At 46.7% G+C, this 17,556-nt stretch overlaps 1 protein-coding gene across 2 annotated transcripts; it reads left to right on the forward strand.

Moving 5' to 3' along the window:
• The first annotated feature begins 1,527 nt into the window (after positions 1-1,527).
• RAD52 (RAD52 homolog, DNA repair protein) lies at positions 1,528-14,519 on the forward strand. 2 transcript variants are annotated; one of them, XM_039707942.1, is made up of 13 exons: positions 1,528-1,640; positions 3,803-3,921; positions 7,493-7,584; positions 8,888-8,989; positions 9,573-9,666; positions 10,570-10,637; positions 10,871-10,989; positions 11,074-11,149; positions 11,996-12,189; positions 12,395-12,531; positions 13,227-13,307; positions 13,526-13,768; positions 13,984-14,519. In XM_039707942.1, exons 3-13 carry the CDS (start codon positions 7,495-7,497, stop codon positions 14,040-14,042), a joined length of 1,263 nt encoding a protein of 420 aa, XP_039563876.1. In that variant the 5' UTR covers positions 1,528-1,640; positions 3,803-3,921; positions 7,493-7,494; the 3' UTR covers positions 14,043-14,519. The 2 variants fall into 2 exon arrangements, with proteins under 2 accessions (XP_039563876.1, XP_039563877.1); XM_039707943.1 differs by lacking the exons at positions 1,528-1,640; positions 3,803-3,921 and adding an exon at positions 3,950-4,180.
• The last annotated feature ends 3,037 nt before the right edge of the window (positions 14,520-17,556 follow it).

Genomic DNA, 17,556 nt, shown 5'->3' on the forward strand with positions numbered 1-17,556 from the left:
ACCAAACTTGCCTTTTTTGCTAATCAGGCCATTAGCCACATATTACACATGAAAAGTTATGTGAATGGAATCTCAAAAAAGCTCCTAACAGGATCAAAAAGAAAGCTAAAAATTATGAAAAACGTGATGCTTTAATATTGTCCAGAGAGCAGGTTCTCTTCAGTTCAGGCTTCTGCTAACATCCCAACAGTGATTTAATTACACTTAAATTGGTTTCCCAGAAGCGGTAGAAGAAGTACAAATCATATCAAAGATTATGATAAACTCACATTTCATTCAGCAGATCCCAACTTTTTTCTAGCTCTAGCCCGTCTTACAGCCTGACGGATTCAGACAATTCCAAATTTCTGGATGACACAGTAGGCACAGACTTGACTGCTCTGGGAACTGCTGTTCTGTGACAAAGTTCTGAACTGTGCTTCCAGACCTGAACTACATTCAGTGCAGCTGTTAACTGTATAATCACTGCTTTCACTCACTGAAAAAATAACAATTCTATTTCACTACCAGCCCTAGTCGCAGCAGCACGGGCAAGGTGGTGATTTCTCTTGTCCTGTTCCATCTGGAACAGCTCTGAGGGTGCTGACTCATAACTGCCCCTGAACTGGGGCACACACCCGAGCTGCTGCAGCTTCCAGCACCAGCTCCAGCACGGTGCCAGGCTGGAGCTCAGGAGGAGATGTGTGTGCAGCCACCTACGGCTGCAGACGCGATAATCTCAGGGAGCAAAGCAGGGCAGGCAGCTGGTGGCGGTGCCTGCTGCAGACATCCTCGGCCATTGTTTGAGAGTTACAAGCCCACAGCCACGGCAGAGAGCTGGCTGTGGGTACAGCCTGTTGGATCTGAGGTAGCAGGCTATGCAGCTGCAGCCGTAATTGAGCGTGGCCCCCAAAACGTGCTGGGACAAAACGTAAAACACGCGTTGCTCTTCAGAACAATTCTATTTTTATCCATTTTCGTTCATTCTCTCGGCTTGTGTGCTGCTTCCCACCACCACCAGCACCTCCATAGGTGTTTCTTTACATCTTGGCATCTCCCATTTCCACCGGGGCTTCCCTTTGGACCATTTCACACCCCACCAGCACAAACCACAGCGTGAAACTCCCAGAGCGCACGCAGCATTCCAGGCTCAGTAAATCGCGTGCTTCCCAACCAGCCTCACACTCCAAAGCAGACAGATGTGGAAGGGCAGCAGCTCCCGACACAGGCTCCAGGATGGCAGCACGCCCCGAAACAAAGCACACCGCGCCAGCTGACACCGGCTCGGAGGGGATGCAATGAAACACACGAAACTGCCCAGGCAGGGAAAACACCAAAACCACAAGGTCTGGGCGGAGAGACACCGCTCACCACCGCCTCGGCTGAGGATCCCGGGATAACAAAAGCTTCCCAAGGACAGCCTGGGCGACCAGGGGCGGAAAAGCACCGGCGAGGCGAGCGGGCAGAGCGGCAGCGCCCGCCTGTGCGAGGCACGGCCGAACCCCGCCCGGCACAGGACGCGGGCCGCTGCGGCCGCGCTGCCCGGGGCCGGACCGGGGCCGCCGTCACCGCCCGCGCGGCCCCGGCGAAGTTTGGCCGCTCTCCGGCGCCGTAGCGGCCGCTCCGGGCGGGAAGTGCGAAGAGGCCGCGGCGGGGCTCAGGTACGGCAGGGCAGGGCCCGGGAACCCACCCGGGAACAGGGCACTGAACCCGGAACCGAACCGGGCACAGGGCACCAAACCCGGCACCGGGAATCGAACCGGGCACAGGGCACTAAGCCCGGCACCGGGAATCGAACCCGGGCCTCCCCGGAGCGCCCTCCCCCGCGGCGGGCGAGGGGCCGGTGTTCCCTGAGGGAGCCTCGGGCGGACAGCAAAGTGACCCCAGCAGGACTCACCGGGAACAGGGCACTGAACCGGGAACTCAGCCGGGCACCGGGAACCAAACCCGGCACCGCGCACCGAACCGGGCACAGGGCACTAAGCCCGGCACCGGGAATCGAACCCGGGCCTCCCCGGAGCGCCCTCCCCCGCGGCGGGCGAGGGGCCGGTGTTCCCTGAGGGAGCCTCGGGCGGACAGCAAAGTGACCCCAGCAGGACTCCTCCCAAGCTGGGTTTGCTGTGGTTTGTGTTTTTATATTATAATTCAGACCTGTGGCGGGCCGATATCCACTGAGGTCTCGATAACCCGAGCTTCCCTTTCTACTCTCTGTTTTAAATTAATTTCTGAGGCTCATATGGTGCATGCTACTGTATCTAAGGCCTTCTGTCAAGCCCAAGGTATCCCCCCAAAAAAAGAGATAATTTATTAATTTATACTTGTCTTGCTGGCTAAAAAGGCAGAAGGATGGAAATCAATACAGGCTTGCCCACGCCTCGAGTACCCTGTCAATTTCAATTTTCCATTTAGCAATAAGCAAGTTGAATTTCCTCTGTTTTCTGGAGGAAGACAGAGCCTAGGAGCTTTAGGTTTTTCACCCCAGCTCAATCAGTGTGCCCCCTTAACAGGGTCTGGCTGGCAGGGGTGTCCCCTGTGCCTTTGATCACAGTGGGCTTGTGCTGCACAGCTTGGCATTTTACATCAATGGTGTGGTGATAAGTCCACTCACAGGCTTTCAGAAAGAAGCACCCACGTAAATAATTGATATTTGAGTAATATTCCTGCCTGGTCTGATCTCCAGAGCAAGGTCTTTTTACTCTGCCTGCATGGATGTGAGACTCCTGGAAGAGCAGATGGTTCAATTTTGGTTTTGTGACTGGTTTTGTTACTGTTTCATACCTGGAGAAAAACCAGAATCACAGAGTTGTTGCTCTTCTCTTTTAGTTTTACCCCTTGGTCACTGTTTATGGTTGTAAGGAATTTTTTTTAATAATACCAAACAGATTATTTGTGCAGGAGTACCAGTCAGTCCCTTTAATTAAATATTTTTTATGCAGGTAGTGAGTAAATGCAAAGGAATTAAGCAATGTGAGAAATGAATGAGGATTTATATTCTTGGAAAGCAAATGTATTTCAAATTTAGAACTGTTGGGAATGACCTGACTCCTAGGATGCTGTTGGTGCATTTTTAACTAATGAAACTTTTTTTGACCCTTTGGAATGCAAAAATTGCAATGGGCCAAAATTACACAGCAAAGGGGTAGCTGACACACACCACTGCTATTAAAGAAGATGTTTGGAGGCTTGACCAGCAAAATTTGACAAACATGCAGGCTAAAACACAGCAAACACAGCTAAACTAAGCAGTCTGGGCTGGATTTGTAATTATTGGGAAAGCAGGCCCCTAAACAGCTTCCAGCAGGTGCTCAGTGAACTTGTGGCAGCTCTGTAAAGGCTGCCTTGACAGCAAACAGCACAGTGAGTAAGGAGGGGAATGTCTCATCCTGTGTCCCAAAAAACGCAGGAATTGACCAGGTGAACTTTGTTTCACACGTTAGGTGTATCCAAATATTCTTAAATAGCAACACACCCCCACAAATGCACCGTTACTCTTCCAAAATTGTATAAAAGGAAGAAAAGAGTTTTCCCCTGTGTTCATTAAGATGTTAAAGAAGTGGGACCAGAAATAGTGTTTTCTGTTCAGGGCAGGGAGGATCAGGATCCTAGACACACCAAGAGTAATAATAAATAATAATAAAAGAGTTCAGTTGTGCTTTTGGAGCCACACAGATTCCAGTGGGTAAGTGGGACTGCACAGAGGTGCTGGAACTGAGCAGGAATTGTCACAGTGCTGCTTGTGTGCCTTGAAAACAAGCTTCTTTAAACCACTGCAGGGAGCTCAAACATGCCATCTGACACCTTATTTTTTTTCCTCTTGTTACAGAATGTGGCCTGAATGAGTGAGGGGCATGCAGAAGGCTCTGTCAGCACCTGAGGCCAGCTGGGTGTGCAGCAGACACTCAGTCTCCTGAGCTGCCCCTGAATTTCCATGTTTAACTAGCAGTGAGTACATTTTCCTCCTGTTGAAGTTCACAGGACATTACCTTGCTTTTCTCAAGTCATCAAGGTTGTTTACCTAGAGATATCAGAAATGAAAACTGGGGAGTTCTGTTGTGTGCAGCTTATCCAGGAGCAATTGCATCATCTCTTTTCCACTCCTTTAAACTGTGGAGTGGCACAGGCCTGCCTGGATTAAGAACATCTGCCCCACTACACTTGAAAGAGGTACCTCAGCTCTGTGTCAAAGCACCTTGGATAACAGGTAAATCAGCTTATAAAATAGTTTATGCTTCTCAGAGGAAAGAAAACTCCACAGAAATATAAAACTGCAAAGTTTTTTGGATGTTTTCTTAGAGTAATAAGTTAAGTATGTGGCATTATCTTTAGTGCTTGCTAAATCCCACTTGCTGCCTCTGTAACTGTTTGCTCTTGCTGGGCTCAGTGGAATTGCATTTATTGAAAGAATGTGGAAGATTTTACTCAGCCTCTCTGTGAAGGAAGCTTAGCAGGCAGAGAGGGCAAGGATGCTGGGATTAATTCCTTGGAACAGCCCTGTTCTAGCTGAGCATTGCCCAAGCTGTGGTGCTTGCACAATGCATGGTATGCAAACTATTCTGAAGTGATGCAAAACTGCCTGCTTCCACCTCACAGGTGAGGAAAACTGGGAACTGGCACTCCTACCTCAGGATTGGAGCATGGTTCAAAAACCTGGTTTGTCAAGGCAGAGTGGAACTGATAGGAAAAGACATGAATTAATAAATAAATTTGTGGGGGTAATGGATAGTGGCAGGTGAAGGTGTTGCTGCTGTAGCCCCACAGTGGTAGACACACTTGAACAGATTAAGTTCAGGATTAGCAGTTCTGGAAGACTGGTTTATTTCCTGCACAGGAATTTGTGTTACACACACATTTGTCTCAGCAGTGCTCAATTTCACCGCCATGCAAATATACCTACTTGTAGAGTGCTGTTTAAAATTACCATTTCATAGCCAATTTCCCAAAACAGAGATTGGTTTTTCTGGATTGTTTTTTCTGATTATGTACCTAATGTGTTCAAATTTTGAAAGACAAGATCAAAACAGGTAGTAGTAAAAGCTGTTATGTTTCTTTACCTGTTCTAGTGTGTCAAGGCAATATTTTGAAGCACAGTGCTGCACCTCTAGTCTTATGTGGACTCCTTCTCAGTAACAATAAAATTTCCTGAGAACACTACCAGTTAAACTCAAAAGATTTCCCTGTAAATAATAAATAATTATTCCATTGCCACAGAGATAGTAAATTATAATTCCTGGGTACCTTTAACCTGATAAAGTGCTTGTATCATCCTGCATATTCAAACATGTATTTGAACTTTAATTTTTAGTCTTTCTGGTTTAAAAATAGGGCATATTTGAACACTGGTTAATGAGTCAGGCAGCCTCCTACCACAGCCCTGGCCTCAGAGGGTGTCTGAGGCTCTTGAGCACTCCAGTGAATAGCTTATTCTCTACTTCAGCATTAATGTTTCATGTGGGTTAAAATGTTGTGGGGAGAGGGCAGGGTAGGGAGGAAACAATATTCCAATGAGGAATGGCAGCACCTTGCCTTCCCTGGCTCCAGCACCAAGTTTATAGCTCCACATAGACAATTAACTTCTCTCTCTTCCCAGCTCCTACTCTAATTAATATTTTATATTGTTGTTATCTTATTGCAAAACTTCCATACCTTCTCAGTGATGGCTCATGGGCAGCTCCTCGCAGCACTGACTCCTTCCTCCTCACCACACAGCCAACAAACTCCAGCTAACCCACTCTTTTCTAGCACTCATCCTTATTGGACACAGCTGTGGCCTGTTAAGGACAGCCCTGTTCCTAATCTTTGGTAATTAGTACAGCTGCAGCTCCTCAGGGGTGAGATTGCCTTCTGCACCACCTCCATTCTCCTACATTCTGTCCCCCCACATTGTACCCGAGTTCTGTCACTCAGAAATGCTCAGACAATTTGAGACACAGGGCTTTGCTGTGCTGCACTTCCCCAGCTGCAAAACCCCCACATTGCTCTGATGGAGGGTTTGGTTCAAACAAGGCTCACAGCTGGAGCTGCTCCTGCAGGTACAGCCTGAAACTGAACTGGCATCTTGTGTCTCCTCCACTCAGACTGGATTCACACATAATTTGAACACAAACCACTGGCAACTAAATTTAGACTGGTAGTGGTGCACACCATATAAAAGCTTGAAGGACTTTAACTAGAACCAGTATGAAGCAATTTTGCATCAAAATGCCACCCACCTACTTTGCATAAATTGGTCACAGTGTTTGTAGGCAAGTGACATTTCAGTCATTGTTTCTTCCCAAGGACTCAGAGTGATTAAGATCTGATTGAGGCAGCTTGGGGGTGTGAGTGGAGGCAACAGTATTGTTCAAATTTCAGTTCCCTTGGCCACACACACTATTTATGTCTCTCTAATTGTCTCCCTCCCCATGCAGTGAACTCTTTGCTGAGCAGAGGAAATAGCCTGCTTAAATCACAAGTGTTTCTCCTGATAATGTTGCTTTCCATTTGCTCTTTTCCAAAGCCAAGTGTGTTTACAAATTGCTGCTAACTTCTGATGGAAAATGCATTCATGTGTATGAACACTGTACAATTACACAAGTTTGGGACCAGAGAGGAATAATTCTAGCCAACCAAAATTAAGGAGAATTTTAGCTACACTTGGCATAATTGCCAGTGCTCACATTTGCCAAGGAAACAACCAGTATCCCTTTTCAGAAGACTGTTTGCCAAGTCCTCAATGAACTTTGGATTTCTTGTTTAGAGACTGGAAAAACAACTTATTTTAAAAAGTGCCACACCTGGAATGCATTAACAAAGCAGAGTGCTAGCCAGGTGCTGACTGACTTACAACACATGAGGATTTTAGGCTTTCTCAAACTGTTTTGACATCTCCAGCTCTCTTGTATGTCTGATTTTGTCTTGTATTTGTATTGCCTGCAAAAGTCTGAGTGCTGGGCTATCAGTTGTGTTCAGCTTCAGTGCAAATACAATAAAAGATTATCTCTGTGGGTTATTTGGGTGTCCTGCTACAGCCCCTGGCACAGCTGGATCCACAATCTCCCCAGCCAACTGCTCCAGAGCAGGGGGGAGTGGCCGTGCAGTGCTGGGAGGTGTTGGATACTGGCTTAGAAAAGGGTGCCATCTACTGAGTTATTGGTACCACTTCTTGCAGTTCTGACAGGCTCTGTGGCTCTCAGCTCTGCCTGGCTGGTTTATGTGGCACCATGTAGCAGCAGGCAGAGTGATTACAGTCAAACTGCAATCCAAAATAAAACTGACAAGGCAGGGTAGAGCTGAGTAAAGTTTTAGAAATGGATATTAAATGTGGTCCAGGAAGACAGTGCTGAAGAATCTGAAAGAGGGAATTCTTTTTCCTTCCCTGGCATGGTACAGCACCTTCACATTTACCTAAAAGGAAAAAAAAAAACATATTCAGAATTTTCTACCAGTGTGATATTTAGAATAAGCTTTTTGCCATGTCTTCCTGTGGACTGTCAGTTCTGTCCTCTTCATTCATTATATTTTCTCTCATCCCTAGGGATGCCTGAGAGCCAGGGGAAGGACAGTGAGAGCTACAGCAGCAGCAGCAGCAGCTCCAACACTGGGGACCCAGTGGCTTCCTTTGGACAGGTCAGTTCCCTTGGCCCCAGAAGAAATGCAAGTTGCATGCCCACACTAGTGGAAATCTGCTCTGCATGTTTATTCCTTCTAAACTTGGGTACAGTAAGGCTGGAATCATGCTGCACCCTACTGTACTTCACATTTTTTTCTCTGCAATAGTCTTGGCATGCCTTGAGTTGTAATAAATTGGTCTGGATTCTTCTCAAAAGGTTTTTACATCTTGTACCTTAAAAGTGAGTCTCATTTTATTCTCTCTTATTCCCAGATGGCCTGAGTCATGCTGACACATATTCTTAGTACAGGTTCAGAGAAGCCAACTGCTTTCAACTATTAAAAAATTATTTTGAAACATTGTAAAATAAACTGAAAAAAGAAAACTGTATCTGGACTGAGCAGAGCTTTTGGTGGTGAATTCTCTTCTCCATGATAGGCATTTCTACATACTTCCTGAATGTGGCACAAGCTTGAGTATTTTCCCTTTTTCCTTATGGTTTTTTTGGTTACAGGCTAGAGTCAGAAAAAGATAAAATTTTTACTGTTAAGTTTAAATACAACTAAATACAAATTAGGGCAGTTTGGCAGGAGTTGGAATTTATATGGCACTCACACACACACTAAAAGATTCTGATTCTGCTGAATTGTTTGAGCAGCCAGTACAAGCATACACAATATTTATGATTTAAGTGGTGAAACCTCTGTTCTGTCCCACTTCAGGCCATAACAACATGAGCTTTTTAGTTCTCACACCCTTAAACATACATTCAGGCTTCATTTTGTAAATTGGATTTCTACTAAGACAAACCTAAACTTACAACACTTGAGGCTTCCGTGATGCTGGTGTTCTCCAATGACACCAGTGGGGTTGGAGTTATCCAAAGAAATTGGATAACTCTAGAAATTCCTATTCTGACTGCTTTCCTGGGCTGCTGTCCTCCCTGCCCTGGTGACACGTGGCAGTGGAGTATGGTTCATCTTCAGTTCTGTTGGAGTCCTTACATACAATTTTCTTGTTGGTCACAGAGATACTATGTTTTGGTTTTGAGCAGTAATATAGAAATTTATGTGTGTGTTTGTGGTTAGGATTATAAATGAAAAATAATTGCTGCAGCTCAGTAATTAATGCCTGTCTCTATCAAGAGTAAGTTGAAAAAAGAACAGCCTAATGTACGTAAGCACCCTGAGGTGTTACACCCAGTTTCAGAAAGTGGCTGATGCACACGTTGGGAGGCCTGGGATACAGCAGTGCCATCAGAGGGGGGGAAGCTGAGGCAGGCAGGGTGGGTGAGGTGTGTGTTGTGCTCTTTCTGCCCAGTACCAATACACAGCCAGCGAGCACCGAGCCATTCAGCACGCGCTGCGGCAGAGGCTGGGCCCAGACTACATCAGCAGCCGGCAGGCAGGAGGAGGCCAAAAGGTAGGGACAAACATCATGTTTCCACTCAATTTCTCCCAGGAAAACTACGGTTTAAGTTGTTACAGTATTCCTTTTTTTTGTTTTTTAAAGTTAATTTCCCTCTAGTAGTTTAACATGCAGATATGAATGCAAAGTGAGCAGCGCATAAGTTCTGGCTTTTATTGAGCCACAGATTTTCCTTTTACACTTAAAAATAGACTCAATTTTTCAGTGCTTCTTCCCTTACAATGGAATATTTGTCTACTTGTGCAACACTGAGGTGTTTTCCCTATTTTTTCCCAGGCTTGGGTTATATGAAACATTATATAACAGTGACTCCATTTACCATCTTTAGTGGCCGTTCTGCCTTCTGTTGATTAAGTCATATTTATTGTTATATTAATCCCCACCACATTTGCTGGAATAGTGCACCTGAAGCTGCACCATCAGCCTCTTATTCACATTATCTGAACCTTGAATTTAGCTGGGTTTCCTCAGTGTAAGATGGTATGTGTAATCCCTGGTAAAAATAAAGTGTGCAGAGATGTGTGCACAAGGCTATGTATTTATAAATATATTTATTTGTACATGCTCTTCTTTTCAGGTCTGTTACATTGAGGGTCACAAGGTCATCAGTCTGGCCAATGAAATGTTTGGCTTCAATGGCTGGGCTCACTCAGTCACTCAGCAGAATGTTGGTAAGGGTCTCGTGGGGGCAAAGCTGGGCAGAGGCATGAGCAACTTCCAGGTGTCTTAACAGTTAGTAAAAATGTGAGAAATTGAATAATAATGGAGCTTCTGTTTTCATTTTAGAGCTGTCACAGTCATTATTCTGAGTGTGTTTATGATTATTCTTGAGCTATTCTAATCAAGTCTCTGATCTCTGTGGGTACACTCAGTCAAGAGTAATTACAATTAAACTATTTAACACTCAGCAGTCCTAAGCCAACTTGCATACTCACCTGTAACTTTTAGACTCCAACCAGTTGATATTCTCAGTTAATATTCCCCTAATCTTTAGGGACCCTTCTTTTTCTGCAGATTTCTCTTCTAGCTAACACCTAGTACTGAGGTTTTTACAACAGAAAACTTTTCAATTATAACATGTTCAGGTGATCTTAAAGCTTCAGCCTCTTCCATGCTGATAGCTGAAAATGTGCCTGCCAGAGGAGTGTTGTCCTTGTTTGCAGATCTGCTGTGCTTATGCTGAAGACTGGTTGTTGAAGTAGGTCAAAGCAGCAGCTTAAATTACCTTCTTCCTTCTCCCCCACCTTCAGAAATCTTTTCTTAACTCAGGCTGGTAAATTCTAGAAATAGAACAACTTACTTCATTGCTTTCCATCTATTCTGCACCATGGTTTTCTTTCCCCTTTTTCAGTCAAGAAAGGACTGACATCCTCCAAACTTCTACCTTTCTCAGATAATGCCATAATTAGTCATTCCTTAGAAATTCAGGCTTTTTGTCCATTATAAAATCTCGTGCAAGTTATTTGCAAACTGCAAACTTCTACTAGATCATAAGAAAGAAATTATTTTCATAGACAGCAGTTGCTTTTCCACTATTGATTTTATACATTAACACTTAAAATATCTCCTTCCAGACTTTGTTGACCTCAACAATGGCAGGTTCTACGTGGGTGTCTGTGCTTTTGTGAAAGTTCAGCTTAAGGTAAATGTTTTTTTTGTTGGCTGACTGTAGCTGAGCAATTGCCTGAAGCTGTGAATGGAAGTCCTTGCATGGGTCAGAGCACAGTCCTCGGGTACTGCCCTGCACTGGGGAACCTGCTGGTGTCCCAAACGTTGACCTTGCTGTGGAACAAACAGCCAAGAGAAGTACCCAGGCCTGGGAAAGCACAGCACCTGCGTGTATAAAACCCTCTTGTATTTGAAATTGCACTGCAGGATGGGTCATACCATGAGGATGTGGGCTATGGCGTCAGTGAAGGCCTGAAGTCTAAAGCCTTATCCTTAGAAAAGGCAAGAAAGGAGGCAGTAACAGATGGACTGAAGAGAGCTCTCAAGTAAGTGAAGATCAGCACCTGCCCATTTTCAGAAGTTCTGTGGGATGAAGGTTTTCAGTCTCAGTGAGCCCTCTTGTTTCTCAGGTGCTTTGGCAATGCTCTTGGGAACTGCATCCTGGACAAGGACTACCTGCGCGCCGTGAGCAAGCTTCCCCGGCAGGTGCAGCACAGGGCTGCCAGAGCCCCACTGCCCCTGCTGCTGCAGCCACAGAGCTGCCAGTGCTGCCAGCAGTGCATCCCCTTCCTGAGGCTTCCTGAGGCCAGCAGCCTTCCCAGCAAACAGCTCCCACACACGAGGCAGGGTGTGCCTGAAGTGGCACCTCGGGAACCACCATGGATCCTGCTGTGCACCAGCTGGGGGCAGGAGGCTTCTGGGCAGTGACCTGCCTTGTGCAAGGAGGGAAAATGAAGCTTTCTGCAGCTGCTGATAGCAAAGCTGTCTTCAATCACAGCAGGACTTGCCAAGCTCTGCTAGAGGCCTAGAGCCTGTCAAATACTGTAGGAGCAGATCCAAAGTGGCACCTCACACAGTAAAGATGGCCCAGGTCTCTGGTTTGCCAGGGACATTGTCTATTAGAGGCACTGCCACAAACTTGTAAGGTGACAGAGCCAAAACATCCCATCCTTAATAAACAGGAATGGTGTACCTTCCTCAGAACTCAGTAAGGGTTGGCCTTGCCCTTTAGCACAAGCAGGAAAAAGGACTGGTAAAACAAACTCACTCAGCAATAGCCTTGTGAGGCTGTGAGAAGCTGTGAAATCCTGTTCTCGTTTGCAGAGCAGTGTGGGGAGACCTTAGCATCTGCCCTGCAGCACTGAACAATTAAACCAACACAAAGTCACAGGAATTCAATGATTAACTGACTGAACTGGGTACTGAAAGAGCATTTCAGGTTTCTAACTTACTGTTCAGCTTCAAGCAAACAAAATAGATTTTTAACCAGTGCTTATTTCATTAAGTTGATGATAGAAATTTCTGAACCTTTTCTTTTTTCTCCTTGACCAGGTACCCCCTGAGTTAGACTTGGTCAAAGCTAAAATGCAGGACTATGAGCCTGAAATAGAGCAAGCAAGATACAGCAGCTACATGGAAAGGCAGAGTGCAGCAGGGAGACAGCACTGTGAGGTGACACCTGGCTGTAAGCCTGGCCAGACAGAGGCTGCTGTGACAGCAGGCCAGAAACAGCCCAATGCTCCCAGGTGAGACTGCTGTTACAAATAAATGTATTTTTTTAAGCTGTCGAAGTTACTGGGCCTTTTAAAACATTTAGACAGCTCAATTCCAAAGTGCCATAAAGCACCAGTTCAGTGGATTTTCTTTACTGTTATTTCTTAACGACTTTTTTCTTCACAAAATGTAATTGCTGAGGCCTGTTTAACCTTGTGTTTGTGGGTGGGAGAACAGAAGCACAGACTCCCTGGCCATGGAGTGTGATGCCACCTACCAGAGGAAGCTGCGCCAGAAGCGGCTGCAGCAGCAGTTCCGGGAGCAGATGCAGAAGAAGCAGCAGGTCCCAGGAGTCACTCCCAGCAGCAAACAGGGTGAGGAGTGGCATTCCAACCTGGCTCTTTCCATGAGAGCTGCTGGCAGGCACAGGCTACCCGCAGTACAGGAGCCTGGCCAGCTTCATGTGCTGTTGTGCTGTGCCATCAACACACCTCACAGGCCAAAGGCGGGAGCATTATCATATATTCCCCCTCTGTGTTCCAAAAGTGTCAGGAATGTCAGCTCTAAACCTGCATCATTACATCTGCAACTTTCCAGCCACCCTAAAGCAGTTTCTGCCAGCACCATTAACCTGCTGCATCCAAGCTGAGGCTGCAGCACCTGGCTGAGGAAGCTGCCAGCAAACACACATTGCCCGAGCTACTGATACACTGCCCTTGGCTCACAGGGAAGCCTGGGGCCTTGTGGTAGCAGGAACATGGTGCTGGACAGGCTAAGAACCACACTAAAGGAGCAGGAACATGGTGCTGGACAGGCTAAGAACCACATTAAAGGAGCAGGAACATGGTGATGGACAGGCTAAAAACCACACTGAAGTAGCACAGCTGCTCATTAGATGTCATCAGGTACAGAATGTTACCACGTTCAGCTTCCAAGCCTTAGCCTGCTCTAGGACAAAAGAGGTACCTGGTGGTAGTGCTGGCTGTCATTGCAGATTTGTGCTCTGCTAAGGAGTCAAAGGGTGTGTCTGTATTTTTAATTAATCTCTTCCTGTGTTGCCTCCTTGCAGCAAAATCCGATGCTCCTGCGAAGCACAGCACTCCAGCAGAAGTGCAACAGGAGCTGGCCATAGAAGAGGAGTTCTTTGCAGGTTAGCCAAAGAGTGATGAGTAATAAAGTGTTAAATCATTGGCATTTAAACCAGGTTAATTCAGAGTACAGTGTAAGAAGAATTGGAGAGCACTGACATGAGAGATGCTTTACAGTTTAAATTTTATAGTGGTCACTGCTTGTAGGAAAAGAACTTGGAGCTACTGCCATTCCTGCAGTACACTCCTGTGTCATGGATCCCCTTCTCATTCCTTCCAGATGATCCTGAACTTTGGGACATTTCCTTGGAGAGCACTGACCTGAAGGTAACAGGTGCCAAGACATCAGAGCCCTGCCCAGCTGCACAGCAGGCGCCCGAGACGCCCCGTGGCCATCGGCCGATGAGCGCGCGCTGCAGGACACCCCACAGGGGCTCCCAGCTCAGAGCTGCTGCCAGGCTGGCTCAGCTGCAGCCCCCTGCTGCAGCCCCCAGCACCAGCTGTGCCCACCAGCACACCCCAGGTAGGTGCTGCCACGAGTGACTGAGCTCTGGCTTCACGGGGCTCGTGGGAGATTGGGAAACATTCCTTTCTTTTGGACCTGGCTGCAGAAGCTGGGACAGTGCTCTTGGAAAACTGCTTTTTCCATCCTACTGTCCTATCGAGGAACAGTTAGAATTGAGGAACATACTTACAGGCAGAAAAAAATGTCCATTTTTCACTTTCTCCCTGTGGCAGGGTGCAGCCCCCTCAGGAGAAGTCAGAGCTTGAAGAAAAGGAGACTGGAACCTACGTGAGGCACCCAGTGGGATCTGTGCCTCTCTCATGGATTACATCACAAGGCTGCAGCTGGCTTTCCAAATTGTGTCACATGGACTCTGCTGTACATTATAGTGAAGCAACAGAGAAGAACTTCATGTACTCTCAGGTTATTATGTATTTCAGATGCCTTTTCCTATAACCACGCTGTGCTTCTGCAGCGCGAGACTTGTGGCCATATTACAAGTGGGTGTTACCTGTAAATTGCCTTAAGCAGGAACAGAATGGATTGTTAAAAATGAGATGCAGCTTGTCTCTCCCTCAGTGCTGCATTCCAGCACAGAGACAGAGATTTTCATACAAGGGGCAGCAGGGGGGTTGTGGCCAGGGGACAGAAGCTGTGGCTGCACACCCGGCCAGGGGTGACACTGGCACGTCTGAGGTGCAGCACCTCCAGCTGTGCCTGTTTGGAACACGAATGGGAGCTGCACTGCTGTTTTTAAATATGCTTTCAACCCCTTTCAATACAGAAATAAACATTAATTTAAAAAGCAAACGCCGCTGGGAGCTGTTTGTGCCCCTCTGCCCGGCACAGCCAGACAGGAACCTCACAGGGGTTCAGAGGTGACAGCAAAGCCAGAGCTGCTTGGGCCGTCCAATTAGCGGGCCAAAGGAAGAACCTGTAAGCAGTGTTGGAAGAACACTCCCTTAGCCATTCCGAGCAGCTCCGTGCAGGAAAGGGAGGAGTTCTGCTGGGCTGGCCGGCTCTGCCCCGTGCGGTGCAGCCGCAGTTCCAGGCACCGCCACGGCAGGGCTCAGCCCTGGGGCAGGAGGGCTGTCACCGTCCCCAGGTGTCCCCAGGTGGGGGGAGCCTGGTACTGCAGTGCTGGAGGCAAGGAGAATGATGCCACATGACTGGAAGTTAGAGCTGAACCAGGAAAATTTACACAAACTCTGGGATTAGTCCAACCCCGAAATCAGTTTCAGGTTTCAAACAGGACCTACTCCCGTGGTTTGCCTCACTGCTCTAACTGTAAAAACATTTGGAATATTCAGCATTTATTCCTCTTCCTCCTTCTCTGCCTTCATCACTTACTCAGTCCTTTTCCCTTAAGAGATCCTTTACTATCCTCTTACCTCCTGAACAGGAGAAAGGACAGGAATTGACTTCAGTGAGGAAAGACAGGACGAGCTGTAATTAACAGTTACAGATTACATCTAGGAAACAGTTCCACATGTCACCGTACGTGTTTCTGGCCAGTTCAGTGCTGCCTTCAGAGCAGCCCAGGGAAGAAGCACATTCCACACGTTTGAGTCATGCCCTCGCTGTTGAAACCATATACCTGCTAGGAAGGGAGCACGCAGACCTTCAAATCACTGAATTCAAAGCTGTTCCAAACTTCTGCAATGAAAAAAATTCAAAAGTCTGTAACAAAAATGTAACGGCCTCAGCTTCCTTGGCTCTGGAAACAGTGCTAATAGAGCCGTGCCTCCTCTGCCAGTCACTGCAAGGAGTCTCTCGGGATTGGTCCCTTTGAAAAGGGCAGGAAAACTTCTACTGGGAGCTTTTTTTGCCCTTCGAGGCTTGCGCAGCATGACTCATAACAGCAGCTGTTCTTAAAATGGAAAGAAATGCAGCAGCAATTAGTGTTTAGAAATACCAAATTTCTTCTTGTGAGAAACGACGCTCACTTTTAAAATTTCAAAAGTTTATTGAAACTCAACAAAAATACAGCAAAGGACTGAATAAGGAAAAATGACAGCACTGGGAGTCTCAGTGACCAGCGGCCACGTGCTCTCCTGCAAAATGGCTGCTGTGCCTTTTATACCCTTAGCCCATCCCAAAGCTTTGTCAGTCAGCTCCTTCTCTGCCATCCATGGGTGGAGATCACTCTCTCACATCCCAACTGGAGGTCAGCTGTTGTCATGTTGTGCCTCCTGGTAATCATCTTACCCTCCCCAAATGCCCCACTACCGAGCCTGTTACAAGGGAGAGGGGAAAGAGGACTATGGGAGGACATATTACAATAACACCACTTTTTACATCTTAACACACACATAACATCCATCTCTTAATTGTGAGAGCCAACCATCACATTATAGTGTACGGTGATCTTATTGTAATAATCCATCCAGCCCCAAGGAGCAGGCAGGGGGGCACAGAAGGGTCAGGAAGGGCTCTCAGGACACCCTGCTCATCCCTCAGTGCCAAAAGCAAGCACAGGACCTGCCCTGACACACCCTCCCTCAACCTCTGCTGCCACAGCTGTGTGCATTTGGCAGCCTGGTGACAGTCTCGGCCACAAAAGCAGTGACAGCTGATCCGTTCTCCTCCCTCAGGCCACTGCCCTTCTCAAGATCCATTTGGAATTACTCTTTGCAGTACCTTGTTTTGGAGTATCCTGTTAAAGGCCAAAGGCTCGTGACTGGTCACTGCCTTCGAGCAGTTCTCATTAAATTTGGTTTCTTGTATTTCCTGTAACAAACTGGTAAAGTGGGTAACAGTTACATCACTGCAGGACCAGGACAGAGGGGCTGGAACCTGATGTTCCACAAGAAAACCCACAGCTCAACCAAAGCAGGTTGGGTTTATTTGAATGGCTTCATTCCATATTCTACAAAGGTAACAAACTGCAGCACGGGGCACAGTCATATGAGAAGGGTTCAGTGCAAAACACAACTAACTACGGCCAGGGAAGCCCAAAGTTTCAATTAATTTTATTTTTTTTATTTTTATTTTTTTACAGTGTACATTGTTAAATAATGTAAAGAAAACGCTTGTAATTCAGAAACAGATTTTATGTGGAAAAAGATACTCAAAGTGTAATATTAAACAAAATAATTTAACAGTTCAGTAGCATTAGTTTATTCCTCTAGACTTCAGTTATTCATCCACAGGAGGAGAGGGAGGGGAAAAAAAAAAATCAATGGTAAATAAAACCAGTTCTTGCATAACATTAAGTGAAAAAACGACCTCAAACTTATTAGATCAAATTTAAATAACCATGTGCTGCATCCAGCTGACCAGTTCCTCTGCCACGAGTATTGCCCTTTCCTCATTACTGCCTCAGCTCTGTCCTGGTCCTGTTTCCCTGGGTGTGCTCAAGAGCCTCCCCCTGCATCCACATCCATCCTTCCAGAGGTTCCCTCCTGGCCTGAGCCCTGGGCCCGCTGCTCCCCCTGGAGCTCCCCTGTCCCACAGCAGCTCTGTGCTCCTCTGCAGCCAGAGCTGCTGCCGAGCGAGGCACAGGAACGGAAAGCATCTCGCCTGTTTCTTTGGGAAAACGAAAGCATGACCACGTCTGCAGACACAAAACTCCCTACACTAAGGAGCAGCAGGGAACAGCGCTCAGGGATGAAAACAAACGTGGACAAGTAACACCCCTGTGGTGCACCAGCCTCCAGGACACCATGACCTCCTCCCAAGCTACACCCTCATCCATCACAGCTTCCTGCAGCACTACATAAATACTGGCTGGTATTATTCTGACTTGGAAAAGGAAACCAGTATTTCTTAAACAGAAAAAGGGAGAATGACCAAAGCAGAAGATA

This window comes from Passer montanus, unplaced genomic scaffold (genome assembly GCF_014805655.1).
Source record: "Passer montanus isolate IOZ18808 unplaced genomic scaffold, ASM1480565v1 scaffold20, whole genome shotgun sequence".
NCBI classification, from domain to species: Eukaryota; Metazoa; Chordata; class Aves; order Passeriformes; family Passeridae; genus Passer; species Passer montanus.

What these genes read in the sequence shown, in the direction of transcription:
- RAD52 (XM_039707942.1), top strand. Translation starts at nt 7,495, where the DNA reads ATGCCTGAGAGCCAGGGGAAGGACAGTGAGAGCTACAGCAGCAGCAGC. An exon ending in AGGCAGGAGGAGGCCAAAAG is followed by an intron (nt 8,990 to 9,572) that starts GTAGGGACAAAC and finishes TCTTCTTTTCAG; the next exon opens with GTCTGTTACATTGAGGGTCA. An exon ending in TGCCCACCAGCACACCCCAG is followed by an intron (nt 13,769 to 13,983) that starts GTAGGTGCTGCC and finishes TCCCTGTGGCAG; the next exon opens with GGTGCAGCCCCCTCAGGAGA.